This window comes from Poecilia formosa, unplaced genomic scaffold (assembly GCF_000485575.1).
Source record: "Poecilia formosa unplaced genomic scaffold, Poecilia_formosa-5.1.2 Scaffold491, whole genome shotgun sequence".
NCBI lineage: Eukaryota > Metazoa > Chordata > Actinopteri > Cyprinodontiformes > Poeciliidae > Poecilia > Poecilia formosa.
In genome coordinates this window covers 115,072-133,942 of record NW_006800430.1, presented here as the reverse complement: position 1 = coordinate 133,942, position 18,871 = coordinate 115,072, and the positions used below count along the sequence as shown (strand labels likewise).

The 18,871-nt window shown below is 38.2% G+C and overlaps 1 protein-coding gene across 1 annotated transcript; it reads left to right on the top strand.

The window, feature by feature from the left end:
- Positions 1-10,734: 10,734 nt before the first annotated feature.
- Positions 10,735-14,075, top strand: LOC103156655 (uncharacterized). The gene is made up of 6 exons (XM_007578785.2): positions 10,735-10,842; positions 11,208-11,243; positions 12,001-12,027; positions 12,328-12,354; positions 12,450-12,632; positions 13,197-14,075. Exons 2-6 carry the CDS (start codon positions 11,213-11,215, stop codon positions 13,583-13,585), a joined length of 657 nt encoding a protein of 218 aa, XP_007578847.1. The 5' UTR covers positions 10,735-10,842; positions 11,208-11,212; the 3' UTR covers positions 13,586-14,075.
- The last annotated feature ends 4,796 nt before the right edge of the window (positions 14,076-18,871 follow it).

Below are 18,871 nucleotides of genomic sequence, written 5' to 3'. Positions count from 1 at the left end.
ATTTTTTTAATTTGATTCCTTTCAGCTAACTGGCTAAAATCCAGATTTGCAGCTTTCCATAGATGTTAGCGAGAGATAATCTAGCTAGCTAACATGCTACATTAGAAATCCATTCATGTGAAATAAGGTCAACATGTAAACAAACATAAGCACACCATGAAAACTGGAGCTGTTTGGGAACAAATCTGCTTCCTGATCGGCTTCGTTTAAGACAAGATGCTGCAGAAGGTGTCAAATAAACATTCCAACAAGCTAACATGACTTAGTTAGTAGCTGCTCTGAACAGTGTGGAGTCCTTACCTTTGCCGTAGCTGCTGCTGTCTGAAACACTGTGACTGCTGAAGGAGAGAAAGACAACCAGCCACTTTCACTTTCACTTTTAGACCTAGATAAACCACGTGATTATTTGAAAGTCAAGTCCTCCCAGGTGATAAAACTCTGCTGCCTAGTGAAAGATACCAGTTTTTATTTCTCCCAGACAGTAACAGTCTGTGTAGCATGCATTACAAAAACAGTCAAGAAACAAAAAGCCAATGTCACAGACTATGCAGCGCTGAAATAAGTCAGAGTGACTTAAGTTTAAGACTCGAGTCACACTTAAAAATAATAAAGATTTGACTTATAGAGTCGTGCCCTTGAGACTTGACTTGGTCTCGATAAGGTGGATTAGTAACTTTCTAGAGTCATCTGACCTTCTCTGGTTTTTTTAAATATTTAATGGAAAGTAGCGCAGACACAAACTTTAAGCAGGAAACATTTCCTCATGCGTAACATTTTGAAAATCAGCTCTGCAGTGACGTTACTGCTTCGTTGGGTTCGTCCAGGCCTTTTCTCCTTTAACTGCGGCTGGTACATTTCTCCAAAATATCCAGATTTTGAAATGTTAATTCTGAATACATATGTAGGGCTGGTTGACAGAAAAGCACACGATCTCAGATTTATGTGCTCGCCCATGTAAAAATGATGACTCAATATAGATAAAAGACTAAAAAGAAAAGAGGATCAGAGGAAGATCAGAGGAATCGAAGCAGATCTGAAGAGAATACATTCATGAGTTTAAGCAAGTTTTTTAAACACTGCTTTGACCTAAATGCAAATATCATAAACTTAAGAGTGATCAGAGTTTCAACGTTAATATTGTAGAATGTATCCCAGAGGCAAAGCAGACATCTTAACCCCGTTTTATTCATCTTAGCACAAACAGGAGCTGCTGTGCTGATCGAAGCATAAAATGTTTCAATTGAAGCTCAGAAGACACTCAAATGGATCTGCAGATTCATCGACAGGTTAATATGGTTTCATCACAATAACCTGTAAATTTATTTATTCCTAGATTAATAAATATGTTGTGTTGCCACATTCTCAAGGTTACTATTGTCTTAATAGTCTTTTACATTCTTTCCAGCAGAAGCAACGTTTCTATTGATCGTAAAATTGCGCAATTTGACATTTTGAAAATAAATTTGCTTAACGGAAACATAGAAATTTCGAAAAAGCTCTGGTCTTTTGATAAAAGGTTTGACACTAGGATGAGGGGTTTTTTTATATTTTTTTTTTAGCCGTATTGAAATTGGTTTATTTTGCTAAGTTGTAATGAAGACACTTTATTCGCATCAAATGAGTCACATGATCAACAACAGGATGTTGTTGATCATCCTGACTACAGGAAGTGGTAGGAGGATGAACAAGCTTATTCATGTGTGATTTTAATCGCCTTTCTTAATTAATAGAAACTCAGCAGTTGTGAATACTGAGAACGTTTTGCGCACATTTGTAATGGAAATGCAGTTAGTGTTGGCTTTTTTTTCCTCTCTATAGAACGATCACAACCAACCAGGGCAGCTTTTTCTTTACAGCGCATTTTTCACTTACCCTGGATATGAAGCATTTCCTGTTGGAATGTTTCCAAATCATCAATTTGATGAATAAAAAAACCCCAACAGAGTGTTTTTTTTAACAATGTATTTGTAGATTATGGACTACATAAGACTGATGTGGACAGAAATGCTCCCATGTTTGATTTGATAATCAACTTTATACTTTTGAAATCTTTATTTCTATGTTATTCCATAACAGTCAGCATGCTACATTTTCTTGTAGCATGCTACAAGAAAATGTGCAATCACAGTGCAGCAAGGCACTGTGATTGCCTTGCTGCCTTGCAATCACAGTGCTGATCAGTCTTAATTTTAAAAATAACTTAGCGTCATAAATAAATGCAGAGATATAAAGTTCTATTTACTTCTCCTTGGCAAGATGCATCTTTAATCTGCTCTAGATTAAAAACTAAAATACTTTAAATGACTTATTTTTAATTTCTTCAGTTTCGGTCCTCCATAATATTCACCCACCTTCTCTCCAAGAAACAGATTTCTATTTATGGTGGTGGGTGGTTTACTTGTTTTAATTTGACATTCCAATCACTAAACTGGCATTTCAGGGGTTAAAAAAGGCATCAAACATATACATTTGCCACCTATGGTGAGGACAGTTGCATTCATAAAAAACAACACCCTGCCAATCTATTAAAAAACATTTTTTGCATCCAAAGGACACAGGTGGAGCAATTTAGTTACAAACAACTTTGCACAAAAGCTCCTAATGGATCAGCCTGTCATAACAACCCGACACCACCTGCAAACCCCACAATGAAAACTCATTTGCATATCTGGGATGGGAAAATAATCATCTTTTGAAGATTTTTATTTATTTTTCTGAAGAAGAAGTTTATTGGCCACCGATTTAACCCTGAAAGGTCAAACGATCAGAAAATACATGAATGTCGTTCAACAAGTTCTCCTTCTGTTAGCTGATTGGTCCGATAAAAATTCAACCACAGGGAATCTTAGTAAACAGGAGAAAACCCAGACTGAACTGTAAGTGATATTTGAATAGAGCGGAATAGTGCAGGAAGGCAGAGGCCAGATAAGTGATTTGTTGACATTGTTTGCACTTCTGGGCCTCCATACATGAGAGTTAACTGAGTAACAATGTATTCAGAAAACACCAAGAACATGGGACACTGTTGGCTTAGTGACAACCTTCATTTCAGGTAATTCAGGGTAATTCAAGCAGTTGACGTTTTCATTAACCATCAGTAAAAGTGAAATTAAGTGCGACACACATGACGGCGCAGCGGCCGCCACTTCCTGCACCTTGTCACACTGAGACACTGAGGATGAGGATGAGGTGAAAGCAGTGACTCCTGAGCGCCAGGCAGAGCAGAGAGGCTGTGACTGTGGGTTCACGTCTCAGCGTCTGCCGCCGCGCTGATGGATGTGTTTACCAACTCGACAGCGTGGTGACCTCACAAAATGCCTGCATCCTCCGCTGATAAAAATGAAACCGTCCTCTCAGCCTAATGCCACAACAGATACGATCGAGCCGCACAAAGCGCCTGTGGGAAACAGGAGGGGGCCGCCGAGCCACAGAAAATGGGTGGAGAGCTTCTGATCAATGCTCCTTTCTTCTCATCATTTCTCACACTTGCGTGCCAAAGAAATATCTCCTGAGCCGAGGTGTTTCTTTCTTCCTTCCTTTTCTTTTCTCTCTTTACCGTGTACTGTTAGGAAAAGCGACTTGCTGGTTCAGACTGTTTAAAGCACCTGGGAAGCAGAACAAATAAGCAGAGCAGTTGCTGGAGAAATTGTGCATTGTTGGTTTTTGACAGTCGACTGGCATCGTTTCTGTAGCTATCTGCAGAAAAAGACAGACAATTCTTTCTTTTCACACACAGTCATTTTCTGCCAGTTTGTTGCCAAATATTGAACTTTCTAAAGATTTCACCATTCAGGTGTAACATTATGATTCCTAGGAGGGGTAGTCCAGCAATTGGATTTGCAATTGTATTATGCAAAATTGCCATTTTTTGTACTCAATAACTTGTTATAACGTCACAAAATGACAAACTAGCAACTTGGTTGAGGCAGTCTGGCTCTTTGGCAGGTTCCAGTGTTTCTCATATGTCTCTATGATTATCTGCAGTCATAGGAGGAAAAAAATAACTAGCAAAGACAAATTAGACCCTGAAACATTTTTTTTCTTTCAAGAAATAGTTAGATTTGTGTTATTTGCCATGTCGTTCAAGCACCATAAACCACATAGCATGACTGCCTAAGTCACATTTTGACCAAATTGAGATAATTGCATGATATTGATCTCCTTACGCTGCTAGTCACTCTGCCTAATTGCCTGTCGTCAGCCTATCAGAACACTTGTTACAGTCCAAAATCCATATTCCCCCAAGTCTTCCCTTTGATGTCTTTTCTTGTTTTCTGTGAACGTTAAAATATGACTTAGGCAGCTTTGCTACGAGGCTAACGGTACATAGCTTGACACCATTAAAGGCTGAGGCAGCAATAAATTTGACCTTTTTAAAAATCTCATTGTTAAGTAATCCTAAGGTAGAAATTCATCCTTCATTACCCAGTTTCCTTTTTATTGTGAGTGCAGATTTGCTAGTGACAAAAAAAAACAACCTTTGGATAACATCCGTAAGAGTCTCTTTAAAAGTGAACATTTAAAGCACGTTGTCGGTTGTTAGAGATGGTAAAGCAGGAAAAAGACAAGTAGGTTATTTAGTAGTAGTAGTTAGTTGTTTTTTGACTAACTAACTACTGCTGATGTTCACATTGGTGCATTACTCAGCTTCTAACGCTTCTAACTTCATATCTATACACAGGACATGTCACATTCAATCCATTGTAGTTTTTTTTTACACACATCTATCTGTTTAATCTTTAAAATGCACTAAAGCACAGCTGTGCCCATCCAAAGTGAAATCACAAATGTAGATTCAAACCCTTTTCCAAACGGGAGAACGAGCTTCACACTCAGCAGTCGAAACTGAGACACAGAAAGCAGAAAGAAGCTAAAAAACAGCTTTTTGATGCCTAATGACAGATTGAAGTAGGAAATATTATGTTGACAACTTCATACACAATGCATTAGATTCCAGCATGAAGTCTGGCTGTTAGGCTCTGAAGCTGAACAGTTCAGGCAGCAGTGAACCAGGAAGGGGCGAGGAGGGTACTGCAGCTCCCCCTGGTGGCTGTATGAAAACGATTTTAATGGTTGTTTCCAACATTACTGCTTTAAAACAGCATTAAGTGGATTCACACCTGAGAGAAGAAAAAAATGAAAAGAGAAAATGTCATAAAAGTATTGAACAACAATAAATACAGTCAATTTTTGATGATGGCACTTGACAAAAACCAGTGTTTGTTATTGGTTTTATAATTGGTGGCTGATGTTTTTATCATGTTTTTATGCTTTCATGATGTAAAGCACTTTCGTTTGTTGCTGAAATGTGATATACAAATAAATTTAATTGAAACTTGATTGATTAAATATGATTTTTAAAAACACACCACAGTGTAGATATACAAACAAACCACCCACCAAGAAGTATCTAAAAGGACAGCAACACTAAGTAGAAAAATCCTACATCTGTTGATTCTGCAGATTTTTAAAGCAATTTTATGTCCTGATAGTAAAAGAGAGAACTGTTGGGCTTGTGGGTTCAGCGAATATTACTTTTTTGTATTGAGCACATACTAGACAGATACAAAACAACGGCACTGTTTGACTCACTTTCACACTAAATAGAATAAAAGCAGACAATATATTTAGAGATGTGAATGTGAATGTCACTATCTTTGGGAGGTAAAAATTATTCGCTCCCTTATGAATTTTTAAAATTATTTCTCAAGTGCAGAGCAATGATTTTTCAAAGCAGTGTTTCCAAACATTCTAGTTTTTATTTTGGTTGCTTACATTCATTTACTTTGCACAGAGAGACATTTTTTCACAAAAAACAAACTTTAGTCAAAATGTGTTGTTTTACAATAATGAGTGTAGTAAGTACCTGTAAAATCCATTGCATACATTTCGGAAATTATTTATTGTTACAGATTTTTTTGGTCTATCACCCTCCCACATTAATTGAACATATGTTCCCCGTCTGTCATGCAGCCGTTGCTGTTATAGAGAGAATGAAGAGAAATCCACTGGTTTCTTTCTGGCTGCCGGAGCCTCAAAATTCAGCGAAGCTGCTGAGTGTTTCCCCCGACTGGGCTGACTCATCCTCTGGCGTCGGCCATTGTGAAGCGTGTGCCTTTACAAAATGTCAACCACTAAGCAGTCACATCAATTAGATGACTCACAGACGCTTTAGACAAAGCCTGTCCTCTTTCACGGCTTGTCCTGAGTCAGACAGGTCAATGGACTGAGTTGATGGGGCTGACAAATTCATCTGTTGGACTTTTTGGGCTCTGCTGGATGTTGCTATTTCAGATTCTATCTTCTTCTGCCTTCATGTGCTCTTCTGAAAAGCTGAGGAAAGGTCGACATTCATGAGGCTCCTCTGGCTGCTTCCTTTCAACCACCTACCTGGGTGTCCTTCCTCTCACTCATCCCCCCTGCCTGTCCGCCCCCCCGACGCTCTCACTCCACTGCTAGACCTTGGAAAACTGACAGAGATGCCTGCATCGGTTCAGGCGCTCGCTGCTTCCTGGCACTGTGGCTCACCTTCTCCTGTGAGCATACTGTTACTCCTCCTGCAACACTAAGGAGGTGCCAAAATCCTTCCTACTCACCTTCGAAGAAACCGCATTAATCTGCAACCTCTGCGTCCTTGGTTGGTTTCAGAATGCCAGTTGTTGTACCTAATTTTCTGTCAAAAATAAAACCTCTGGATCCTCCTGCTCCAGAGTCTCATTAAGCACAAATGCCAACTTTACAAGTCTAGGATTATTAAAGAATTGGACATTTTAATGAACGGTTGTTTCCATGTCTCATAGCTCAAACAGGAAGTACCCTGCAAGACAGCAAAGCAGATTCATCATGTAACAAAATGGTTAGTATTAAATATGTGTTTTGTCCATATTGAACATCTGCTTGCTAATCAAGTGTGCAAACATTTAAACAGTAATAACCTGTTTGAAGAGTTTCAGTCAGGTTCCAGAGCTTAGCATAGCACTGAAACAGAGCTTGTGAAGTTATGGATGATATTCTCTTGGTCTCAGATAATGGACTTGTGTCTGATACACTTGATCTCTAGGAAAGGCTTGAACATGTTATCAAAGGAACATCACTTGGCTGGTTTAAATCTGACCTGGGTTAGATAAGGGTAGAGTTACCCCAACCCTACATCTCATCCACCTGGTGTCTTGCCACAGAGGAACTTTTTAATGACATCAGTGACCTCAGCACCACAGATCCGAGAGCCTGACCTAACGTCCCTCATTCTCTGCTTCCTGGAAAACATGCTGGTGGGATTGACGAGGGAGATCTGTGAAGTTTTCTTCCCACTGACCCACAGCGTTCTAAGTTGGGGTCAGCAGCACAGCCTCCAGTGTTGGTGGTGCACGGCTCCCAGCCCCCTGACATGCTGGATGCTGGTCCAGAATCATCCCAAAGCCATGGGGCTTTGGGGACTCAGGCTGACCTGCATGGATATTTACATCAACCCAGTGTGGGTAGTTATTTTTCTTAGGAGAACTCCACATCAAGGAAAGAGTATGTCTCCATACCCCCTCCAAACTTTCGAGTGTTTTGCCTGAGTGACCACCTGACCACATAACTCTTGGACTGCTGGTGCCCATTCAGCTGCTTCTGGGTTCCCACAGACCAAAAAGACTTGAAAAGACTCCTTTTTCAATCTGACTTTGAGTTAATGGACCCAAATTCCAGCTAGAGACTTTTCTATTATTACTAGCCTTTTGTGTTAACCATTGTTTTTTGGAGTTTGACAATAGGTACCACATCACTCTTCAGGTATTTTCTACATCTTTATTTTTCTTTTTTTTCTCTTTCTTTCACCTGCTTTTTGATATTGGGAAAGAGAGAGCAGAGAGCTACAATGAACCGCAGGCCTGCACACAGCTGAAAGCAAAAAGTTGTCATATTCCCTTTATTGGACCGGTTTACCATGTTGTATGTGGAGTCTGGAATAAAACAGGCTTAGGGAACAGATACTTATAACCAACAACACCTTTACTTACCGCAAACCAAAAGCGTAATGTTAACATGGGTTTTCTAAATTGATTACATTAGTCCACTTACACAGACCCTACGTGACCAATCTGTGCATCACAATGTTTTATCAAATTAAATACAGCAGTGATACAATTAGGGTGTGTTAAACGATCATTTTGGATTCATTGTAGCCTCCAGGTGTCTCAGCAGCTGCTACGGCTCATTACCGACGAAACCATGGCAACAGTGACATCATCACGGAAGAGAGACCATTTGTAATTTCATCCCAATGTACCAGATTGAAGATGAAGAGAAAAAGCAAAACAGGAAGTAAAGACCTGTTGTGACTGTGGAAGATGCTGATTGACAATTAAATTAATTACTGTTGAGACATCTAGTTACTCTCTTTGTGTGATCAATTATTATTTATGAGCTCACCAATTGTGGTGACTACAGGTAATGATGACTTGGTATCACTGGAACAATATCATTGGAAAGGAACTACCGAAATGTTTCTTTTTACTTCTGGTAAAAAAAAATTCTAATTCAGTTTTCCAGAAATTGACATCAAGTGACCTGATGTCTGACACATATGCTGACAGACTTTAAATTATAGAATAAATTCTCCATATTCATTCAAACCATAACTGTAGAGGTGACGATGGCAAAGTTTAACGAGGTATTTCGGTCTTTAGTTCATTGGGGACAACGGCCTCAGAGGGCAGAGCAGGAAACAAAAGTGGAGTGTAAAATCTTACAGCTTCTCAAATTTCCACTTGAAGTTGGTATTTAATGACAATCCCCATAAACACACTTCAAATTAATATAAATGTAAAGATCTCTGCAGTTTGGAACAGCAAGAGGTGTTTGCTCCTTATTCAAATGTGTGTTTATAGAAGGTTTAATAGACGTGACATTAAGACGTCCTTTGTGATGGAGTTTAGCAGAATGGAACAAGGTCAACACGACCTTGCCCACAAAAGTTAATAGACCAGGAAAGGAGATTACAGAAGCTGATCTAAAGCTTGCAGTAGTTTCAACCTCCATTAATTTATTGGATTTCAGAAAATGTAATCAGTGTAGAAAACATCTAGCTGACAGCAAAAAGGAAAGAAATGGAGCAGGAAATTTCTCCACATCAGGGATTATTGAGAGCGTCTTGATGAAGTGAGATATATTTTTTTCCCTCTTTTTTAGAATAAGAAAGCACAGGCTGTATGTCTACCATGCCTTTATGCCTTGTGCTCATGACATGCCTTACTAAATAAAAACTATTTGAAAGGAAATGTCATAAAGTCTTCAGCTGTTACTGGGCACATAAAATACATCATACAATAGAGGAAAGTCACTGTCAAGGAGAAGCTGTAGGGCTGGAGTATCCAAAGTGATGTTAAAGTCTCAATAGGCTCATTATTTTTGAAAAGAAAAAAAAAGATCCCAGATTGACAAAAAAGCTAAAAGTAGAGAAATGATCAAATATTTATTTAAAACCTTTACTTCTAAGCCATGTAACACAGTTGCTATGTGGGACACTAAAACTGAAAAACGAATAATAGAAATGCTGGGATGTTTAGGGGGTGTGTGGTGCTGGTAAACAAGCCCTTTACTTGAACAAACTTTGACAGCTACCAAAAAGTGGATTATTGTTGTGTATATATTTCAGCTGTGAAGTCAAAACTTTGAAAGTGTATTTTGGTGATAAGAACATCCAGCACATTAAAGCACATTAAGGAACTGTTTGTAAAATCTGAGAAATCTGCATCTGGATTACAACTTGCTCTGACACCTTGCACTTATGTTAAAGAAAGCAGTGACAAAACCTTTGGCAGAATATACTGGAGAGGTTGTTGGAAGTACAACAGAACCAAAGTATATGGTTTTGGTTCAAACATTAATGTAATAAAGAAATAAATACTTTTCACCAGCATAACCCTAATCCAGCAACCTTCAACCAGCCCTGGACTTTTCTAAATGTCTCTAATTGTGTTACTTCATTTATTTTTGCTCATTTACAGCAATCTAGAGGTTTATGTTGGATGATTGTACCATAAGAAGGAACAGTGATATCAAAAATCCTTGCACTGCAGTTAAATGAATTTAAAAAACATAAACAACTTTCAGAATTGAGGAATAAGGATTGGAAGCTCCACACTGAATTTTGTGACACACACACACACACATACACACACGTATGCGCACGCACGTACACACGCACGCACACACGCAAACACGCACGCGCACGCACACACACAGACAAGAAACGCACTGGAAGAGTCAGAACACGGATTTTGACCAAATGCAGTTATCCATTTGTGCCAGCAGGTGGCATCGCCTACCATAGTAAAAAAACGGTCAAAATTATATCACAATTAATTTACTATACCCCAAATTCTACAATTCAATCTATTGAGAAGTCCATGAGTATGCTTTTATTTCTGTTTTATTTAAAAAGACGAGACTTTTCATCTTAGAAAATGGAAAATTTATTTATCTCATCCACTTCAAAGATTTTCCCACCGCAAAAAGCACTGTGCAACAATAGGAGAGAAAGTAAAGCAGAAACATAATCTGACCAGTTTAGGAGCATCTGAATGTGTATTTACGTAAAGGTTAAATTAATTTGGCGTCAAAATGAATGAGCGCCTTGGAGTATCTGCTACATTAAGTTCGTTTCACTGTAAATTAAGGGTTTGAGTCCAACCCTTTAAATTCCTCTTCAGTGAGCAGGCTTCACTGCAGATAGACTGCAGAGAAATCACGTGGTTTTTCTGGTTTCTCTGCTTCTAAAAGTGAAAGTGAAAGTTCTTCCTCTTGCTCTCAGCAGAGTAACACCGTGTTTCAGGCAGCAGCAACAACGCAGCAAAGGTAGCTGACTCCATCAAATGTTTTCTTTATATGAATGGCTGTCCGACGTTTCGATGCATCTACTGTAGCTGGGTTTAAACTGGCACCTGTTCAAATGGCTTTATTATGCTTTCGGAGTTATAAACTGTGTGTGAGAGCGCGCGCAGGAGAGTGTTTGCGCTCGTGTGGGTTTGTCAGGGTTCTTGACAGCTTTGTACGAGCGCGTGTGTACGTCTTTGTGTCTTTGCGTACGTGAACGTGCGCGCGCGTATTTATTTAAATGTCCGTTTTCCCTAAAGACGCGATGTTCAAAACAATGACCGACATTTTTTGATTTACACAGAAAGATTTACTGATTCAAATTTTGATCTTGTTTTTGTATTTAGTGACCATGATTGGTTTCCTGATGAGGCTTTGGAGGGGTATGTTTAAACGTTATTCTTGTTTTGTTGTTGTTGTTGTTGTTGTTGTTGTTGTTTCTAAACTGTAGGCTAATTAGTTCTAACATTTTACATACATTTTATATCACTTTTTACAAACATATAGATCAAAATTGATTGTATGTGTAGCTATGTGGCAAAAGGGAAATTGAAAGAGTTTAATATTCTAATTTTGGTTTGGAGGATAACAGTGCAGACTACTGCTATACTCCACTGCTAAAGGGCCTCCACAGTAAAAAAAAAAAAGTCATTTCAATAGAGCAACATTGGGATGAAATTAGCATCATGAATACGCAGCTGATGAATCAGCAGAAACTGTCATTTTATTGTGTCAATCAGAACCAAAATAAATGAGAAGCTTTTCAGAAATTTGGATCTGTGCCACACAGAATTACAACAGTCCTAAAAAATACGGTCCATACTTGCGAGTTACTTGCGAGTTGCAGCTAATAAATTGAACAGTGGTTGTTTATCAAAGTTGCTTTATATATCACACAATTTGGATGAACTACAAAGACACACAGCTTCATTTCTGCACATTCTGCCATTTATGTGACGACAGAATGTAGAAACCAAAGTGAGTTTATTTAAAGGTGACAAAAAGTTCACTCTGTCCTTTATCCTGTTCTTTTTCTTCTTTCTTTTCCTTTATCATTCACTCATTTCTATCAGTCAGATAACAAAATTTTCACCCTGTGTGTAAGATAAATAAATAACACTGTTATCATCCTATTTCCAGGTGTAAGATGGATTTTTATTCAAACAGGTAAGTCTTGAACTGAAAGTATTTTGCTCACCTGTTCAGTACATGCACTCAGATTTTTCCTGTTTTGCTGTATTGAACAAACTTGGTTTTGGTCCACAAAGTCACAAGAGAGTTTTCCCAGCATTCTTCATTGTTACACAGGAACAATGGTTTGAAAATAAAGCAACTATGTTGTATGTTTTGGAGCAGAAGTTTGTGCAAAACTAAAGAAATGCTCTCAAGTCTGTTAATGATGTAAATGCATAGTGAAATTTTATACAAACCATAAACATAAACCCTACTTTTTTTTTCTTTGATTAGGAATAAGGTTGTTTTTCAGTTTATTAGGTGAGTGAACTAATCTAGTCACAAGAAACATGGTTCATTGTGATGTTTGTGCTCTGTTTATATCCTTTGTTTTCATGTTTTGGTGATGGGCACAGTTAAGATCCGTGTGGTCACTTCTGGACAAACCTTTGGAGCTGATGAAGAGCTGCTGAACCAGCTGGGGAGGAACTTAGAGCTGCTTCGGACGGACCGGAACAGAAGCAGCGTCACCCTGCTTTTCTGTCCAATCACCTCTCGTGTCGGGTCTGATGTGGAAGCAGCCATGAGCAATCTGTCAGGTAACATGTAAAGCTCGCCGCACTGGCTTTACATGTTACATGTGTAACATGTAAAACTTTAACATGTAAAGCTTTAACATTGTTGCTATTCCGCTAATGTAAAAAAAAAAATGCAATTTAGCAATTGTGGTGTTTCCATTAAAAAAGAAATACAGTTAAAATCAAGTGACTAAGTTTGTTCACACGTTAAGTCAGTAAAAAGCAAACCTTGCCACTATTCTCCTACCACTTCCTGTCGACTTCTTTGTCTTTTTTGCCAGTAGTAATATCATGACTTCTTTGAAATACACTACTTTCAATACAGTAGAAAAAAACTGCCTCATCCTAGTGCAAAAATATTTGATCCAAAAATGTGAGTTTTTCTAAATCACATATTTACATTAAGAAATTTATTTTTGTAATTTCAACTTGTGCAATGGAAACACAGCTCCTGTAACATTTTTATAAGACAACTTTTATTTTCCAAATTTACTGAGGTACATTAAGCGCAGACAGGTCACAGCAGTGCTGTATTGAGTTTTGTTACTCATATCCATCTCTTGTTCATTTTCTTTTTCTCCACAGGAGATCAAAACGTGATCCTGGTCCTGATGCACCACACCAGAGATCCCAGCTACTCCACGGTCGGGACGGACTGGGCAGACGTCTATCCCAATGTCATCTCCAGCGTTCATGTTCTCTTCCATGAGAGCGTGCCAGGACTACTGACCTGTTCTCAAAACAACATGGCGGTGGATCAGATGCTGAGAGTGTTGCGCCGTTATAGAATTCCAAGTTGGAAAATAAATATTAAGCTTTGGGGGAGGATCATAATAATATCTTTAACAATTTATTTAATCTGCAAAAACTCAGAGTTTATAACTAATTTTCTTCCAAGCAGAGAAAGAGGCTCTGTGCCTGAACTCACAGAGCCTCTTTATGTCCGTGGAACCACAGAAAAACCTCATGTATGAACTGGGGTTCAGGTCAGTTCATCCCAGCACCAATTTGTACCCCAATTGTAAATTACTCTTTTAATTTAATTATCCAGTATTTGAGCAACCAATCTCAACCCATATTCTTAAAACATGGGGTATCAGTTTTTCATCATCCTCAAATTATATGTATGATTTAATTCAAATGCATATTATCTGAAAATTATGTATTATATTCTATACTGACTCATTTTGGTCCTGAGTGACTTCTGGACCAATTTAATCACAAAATAGGGTAGATTCTGACCTCTAACCTTTGTCACTGAGAATGCCCTGGTGGACATTGGGAAGATATGATTTGTTGGAGTCATTTAAATAGATCATAGATCCTCAATGAATGACCAGCCATTACAGAAGGGGAACCATATATGGGGGGGAAGTTAGGACAATTACAGGGGATCCTGACTGACAGGGGTCCCTCCCACAATTTTTATTTATTTTTTTGTTCATAGAAATGAAAAATAAAATGTGGCCCTGTCAATTACAAAATTCTAAAATTGCTTTTAGCAGTAAAAATTAAATGTTACCACTCCCAGACAAAAAAGCACACATCCATATTTGCCCTGACCCCCACCCTCCCCCCCGGATCTGCATGAAATGGAGATCCTGGGGGGAGAGGGTGATGGAGAGGGTGTTCAGCAGCAGTCAGTAGAAGACTAGAATGACTGTGGCAATTACTATGTTGCTAAGAAAAATAAAGTCAAGTTTTCAAAAAATAAAAGGGAAAGAGAGAGAAAAAGGTAAGAGTGTCAATTTGCAACCCAATTCTCTGAGAGATGAGTAGACTGTGTGAGATTATTAAATATTTAGCTTAGTTAGCTTAGTTAACTTAGCTACAAACTACTGTTTGCTTCCTTTTCACTGGCATTTAATGAATTAAGGAAAAAATACCAAGATATTCATATATTTAACTTACCCTTGCACCTTTTACCACTTAACAGATGAGTCAGTCAGCAGCAGCTCTAGCCCACATCCCTCCTGACCCGTCCTCTCCTAAGTGAAATTAATGCTGCAGTATGTCACTTTTATAAAAAAAATTTTTTTTTCACCCATTTGTTAAAACTGCCATTGTGTTGTGACAGTATGCCATGAGAGATAATCCACAATCTCATGTGGCTGCTCATCCCTATGCTGTAGCTAGCATAGCATGTTGTGAATGCTCAGTCTAGTTAGCATAGCTACCAATGAGGGCAGATAAACATTTTTCCTGTAATGATATGTTGTTTCTATACCATTAGCACATTTAGCAGTGAGTACATGAAGTTGACTGACAGCACTAAGACCCTCCTGGTTGTGATTGGTTGTTTTTGGTCGGAACGGTACTTTACTTTAGTTAGTAAAGTAAAGTACCGTTTAGCTCAGGGAGGAGGTGGAGGAGATTGATCTTTTGTCACAGATTATCTATCTCAGTAAACTGTCATGACATGGTGACAGCTTTAACAAATATGGAGAAGTCAATTTGCAGAGATCACAGGATGTGTGTGTTTTCAAGTAAAGAAGTGTGACTTGAAACTTAGAGCATTTAGTGCTCTAAACCCAAAATTGTAATGCGCCATCCTCAATATGTCAGTTTCTGATGACCATATTTCTCTGACCCTCTCTCAACCTCATGGTGGTTAAGGGTTCGTCTCTACCAGNGTCATCTCCAGCGTTCATGTTCTCTTCCATGAGAGCGTGCCAGGACTACTGACCTGTTCTCAAAACAACATGGCGGTGGATCAGATGCTGAGAGTATTGAGTTCTTACAGTATTACTAGTTGGAAAAGAAGTAAGAAGGTTTGGGCGGGAGTCGCAATGACCTCTGTAGCACTTATATATTTAATCTACTATAAGAGAAGAACTTCTTTGCCCCAGTTCATACAGAAAAAACCTCCTGTATGAACTCAGGTTCAGGTCAGTTCATCCCTGCACCAATTTTCACCCCAATAGCAATTTCCTCCTTAAATCCTAAGTATTGAATACAGTAAATGAGCAAACCAACTTCAACCCATATGCTGAAAACATGGGGTATCAGTTTAGTTTTTGTTATAGTTGGCTGTTTTTCATGAGGTAAATTTTCATAAAAAATCGCTTAAATGTATGGTTTAATTCAAATGCATATTATCTGAAAATCATATCCTACACTGACTCACTTTGGTTCTGAGTTCCATTTGGGCCAATTTAACGATTCATTTGGCAGATTATGAATTCAAACCTTTGTCACTGAGCAAACTGGTGACCATCTAATATAGCGGTTCTCAACGTGGGCGGTACCGCCCACCAGGGGGCGTTCAGAGGACGGCAGGGGGCGCTGGCGGACATTTTTACAAAAGGGGGGCGCTGTGATGCCTTTGGGGGGCGTTTGGTCGAAGGTAAACTTGACACCTTATATGCACAACAATACCAGTTTAGACTTTGAGCAAATTGGTAAAACTGTATTGTGTAACATTAAACCATGCTTGGCTGCAACTGTATCGATGGCAGCTCTTCTTCTATTCAGTGTTTGTTAGCTTCTGTTAGCTTCTTGGCGCAGCTCCGTTCTCCTGCTACTGGTAGCTAAAATCATGATACCCTCACTTTGTATCCCTCTGAAAAATGAACCCATTCAAATAAAGAAATAAAGAAATCCCTCCATGGTGATACCTCGATAGAGAGCCTTCATTTTATAGCGTTAACACCGGAGCTGTAAGGTCCGGTATGAAACGGGCTTGATAGAACAACACAGCACTTTTAAATTTCAATAATCAGAATACCGAAATTGTTTCCGTTGTTTTAAAAGGTTTATGTCAGTCTGCCTTTTCCCCATCGATACGCTTCCCGACCGCCCTGCACCTTAGGGGGTAAAAAAAAAAGACGCGCACATTGCGCAAAACTCTGAAACAGGAGAAGCGGGACATAAAACGGAGCGACGAACTAGATGTGAATTATGGCATAAAAACAGAGAAAACAACGCTGAGCAGGGAAAAATCAACACATGATGTGAAACATGACGATTAGGCGGCGCAGCAGGTGATGAGTGAAGATTAATGATGGTGAGCGTCAATACATGATAAAATAAATCTAGCAACAGGAAAGAAACTAAAGTGGACATAGCAATTAACCAATAGAGGATAATACTAATCAAAGGAAACTAAATGGAAATGAATGAAGAACAAAATGCAAGAATAAACTAAGAAACTAAAGTAAATACAGAGGAATAAACTGGTATGGCAAGACCTTTCGATCAATAATTAATACAGAGGACTGTATGGCAAGAATAACCACACTATTTCCAGATAAAAGGTAAAATAATATTGATGAAGTACCATGGGTTTGTTGGCACCATATCAAATACTGAGAATAAATATAACTTACAGACCATAACAGTAAATAACTTATCACTTATTTATGTTTTTAATTAGATTATATATTTATTTCTTCAATATTATTTTCCATGTCAGTGTTGATGTCATGAGGCTGACAACTCCATGACACTTTCAATTTGACTCATTAGGACTTGGTTAAGAACCAGATTTGATCTTTGTCATTTCTGCCCAGTAAAACTATTAATCTATAAATCAATAGATCTATATAAAGATATAATCCATGTTTCTGTCTCATATTTGTACGGCATTAAAAGGATCTGGAACTTTTGTTTTTCCACTAAAAACTCTGGTTTGCACACTAAATGCCATGTGGGTGAAATTTTATGGATGATGCTCTGATGTCCCATTCTCCTGAAGGCAGCACAGAGCTGCACCACCAGAAACAGAAACACTGAAGAGAAGAAGAGCTATGATTAATGTAGTTACGGTTCTATCCATGTTTTAATGCTGCAGAGCTCAGTCGTTTTACAAATAGTTCAAAGTTTAAACTGGCATGTTGTTCATCTTTTATCTGATCATTTTGTGGAAGATTTAACAACTAGAAAATGGCACAAAATAAGAATATTTTTTCCACTCTGATTGGCTGCTGTTAGGCCTACAGATTTTAACTTGAATGTTCATTGCATTTTTTGTAAACACCTGTGAAAATAATTTCTATTCCCATGGCTTTTTTGTTATATGAGAAATTATCTTTGATAAATACAGAAACAAGCATAAAAATCAAAACATCTACAATAGTGATAGTAATCTTAATGATAAAATAATGGTCAGTGCAAAGTAGCCTGCAAATTCTTTGGTGGGGGGCGGTGAGGGACCTGGATAAGGGCTGGGGGGGCGCTGGCCCAAAAAACGTTGAGAAACACTGGTCTAATAGATCTCTAATACAAAGCTTGATGCTAAATTAATAAGTTGTAACAATAGCAGCCATCTATAAAGATGAATAGGATGAACGTATTTGCTGCATATTGTGTTCAACTGCTTGGCCTTTCTAGCGCTTATTTTCTTGATTGTGTTTGCTGTAGTGTAGGTGTACATGTACATATTTGTTTGTTTCGGGGGAAAAGCATCATATTTAACAAACTGCATTAAAAGCTATGTAACAAACAGGTAATGTCTGGGCTTTTTGCTGAACAAACTGGTTTTGAAGAATCAACTCTTCTTCAGTCAGAAAGGATTAGAAAATATGACCAGAAAATCCTGCAACTTGAACAGGTTTCTTTTTGTTGACCTAGTGGATCTCTGATAATTGTATTTACTTGTATGTGTTTTTTTCCAACAAAAAAATATCAAATTATTCAATTAAAGCTGCAGTATGTAGCTTTTATAGGTTTTTTATTTTTTATATTTGTTTTCTGTTGCTACGTCTTGAAACTACCCCACTGCAGATGGAATATAAAAATAAAATTTAAATGTTTAAACTATTAACTATTATTCTGACAACACTTTACTTATTTAGTTAAAACTGTGAGTATATAACTGGTTAATTGGTTTGAAAATATTGGAAATTTGCTGTAAAGTAAAAACATAACTAAACTCTTGCACATATAATACAGTTTACTTAAAACCTGTGCAAAGAAATGAGCCTCAGAGAGGAGACACCTGGAGACGTGCAAGGCAACAATTTTTTTTTACCCAAATGATCTGTGATGTGTTATTGCATATATTGCACGTCAGTGCCGTTGAGTTTAAGAATACAAGAGGAAACAAACGGAATGATATACATTATATCATGGCTGAAGATGGAACAGCAGCTCTACTTCAGAAACCTCCCAGTTAACAGATATCTTACAAACAAAAGCCCAAACACAAGGAGCTAAATGACTGGCTTGGAAAACCTGTTGCAAAAAGTCCTTAGAACTGATGAACATAGAATCACATAGTATCATGCAGTTTTTACTACTCTGCATATTATTGACTAAAA

Bases quoted from the DNA above. Each gene is read 5' to 3' on its own strand.
- LOC103156655 (XM_007578785.2), top strand. From the start codon at position 11,213: ATGATTGGTTTCCTGATGAGGCTTTGGAGGG. The intron at 12,028-12,327 runs GTAAGTCTTGAA...TTCTTTGATTAG, and splicing joins ATGGATTTTTATTCAAACAG to GAATAAGGTTGTTTTTCAGT. The intron at 12,633-13,196 runs GTAACATGTAAA...TTTTCTCCACAG, and splicing joins AGCCATGAGCAATCTGTCAG to GAGATCAAAACGTGATCCTG.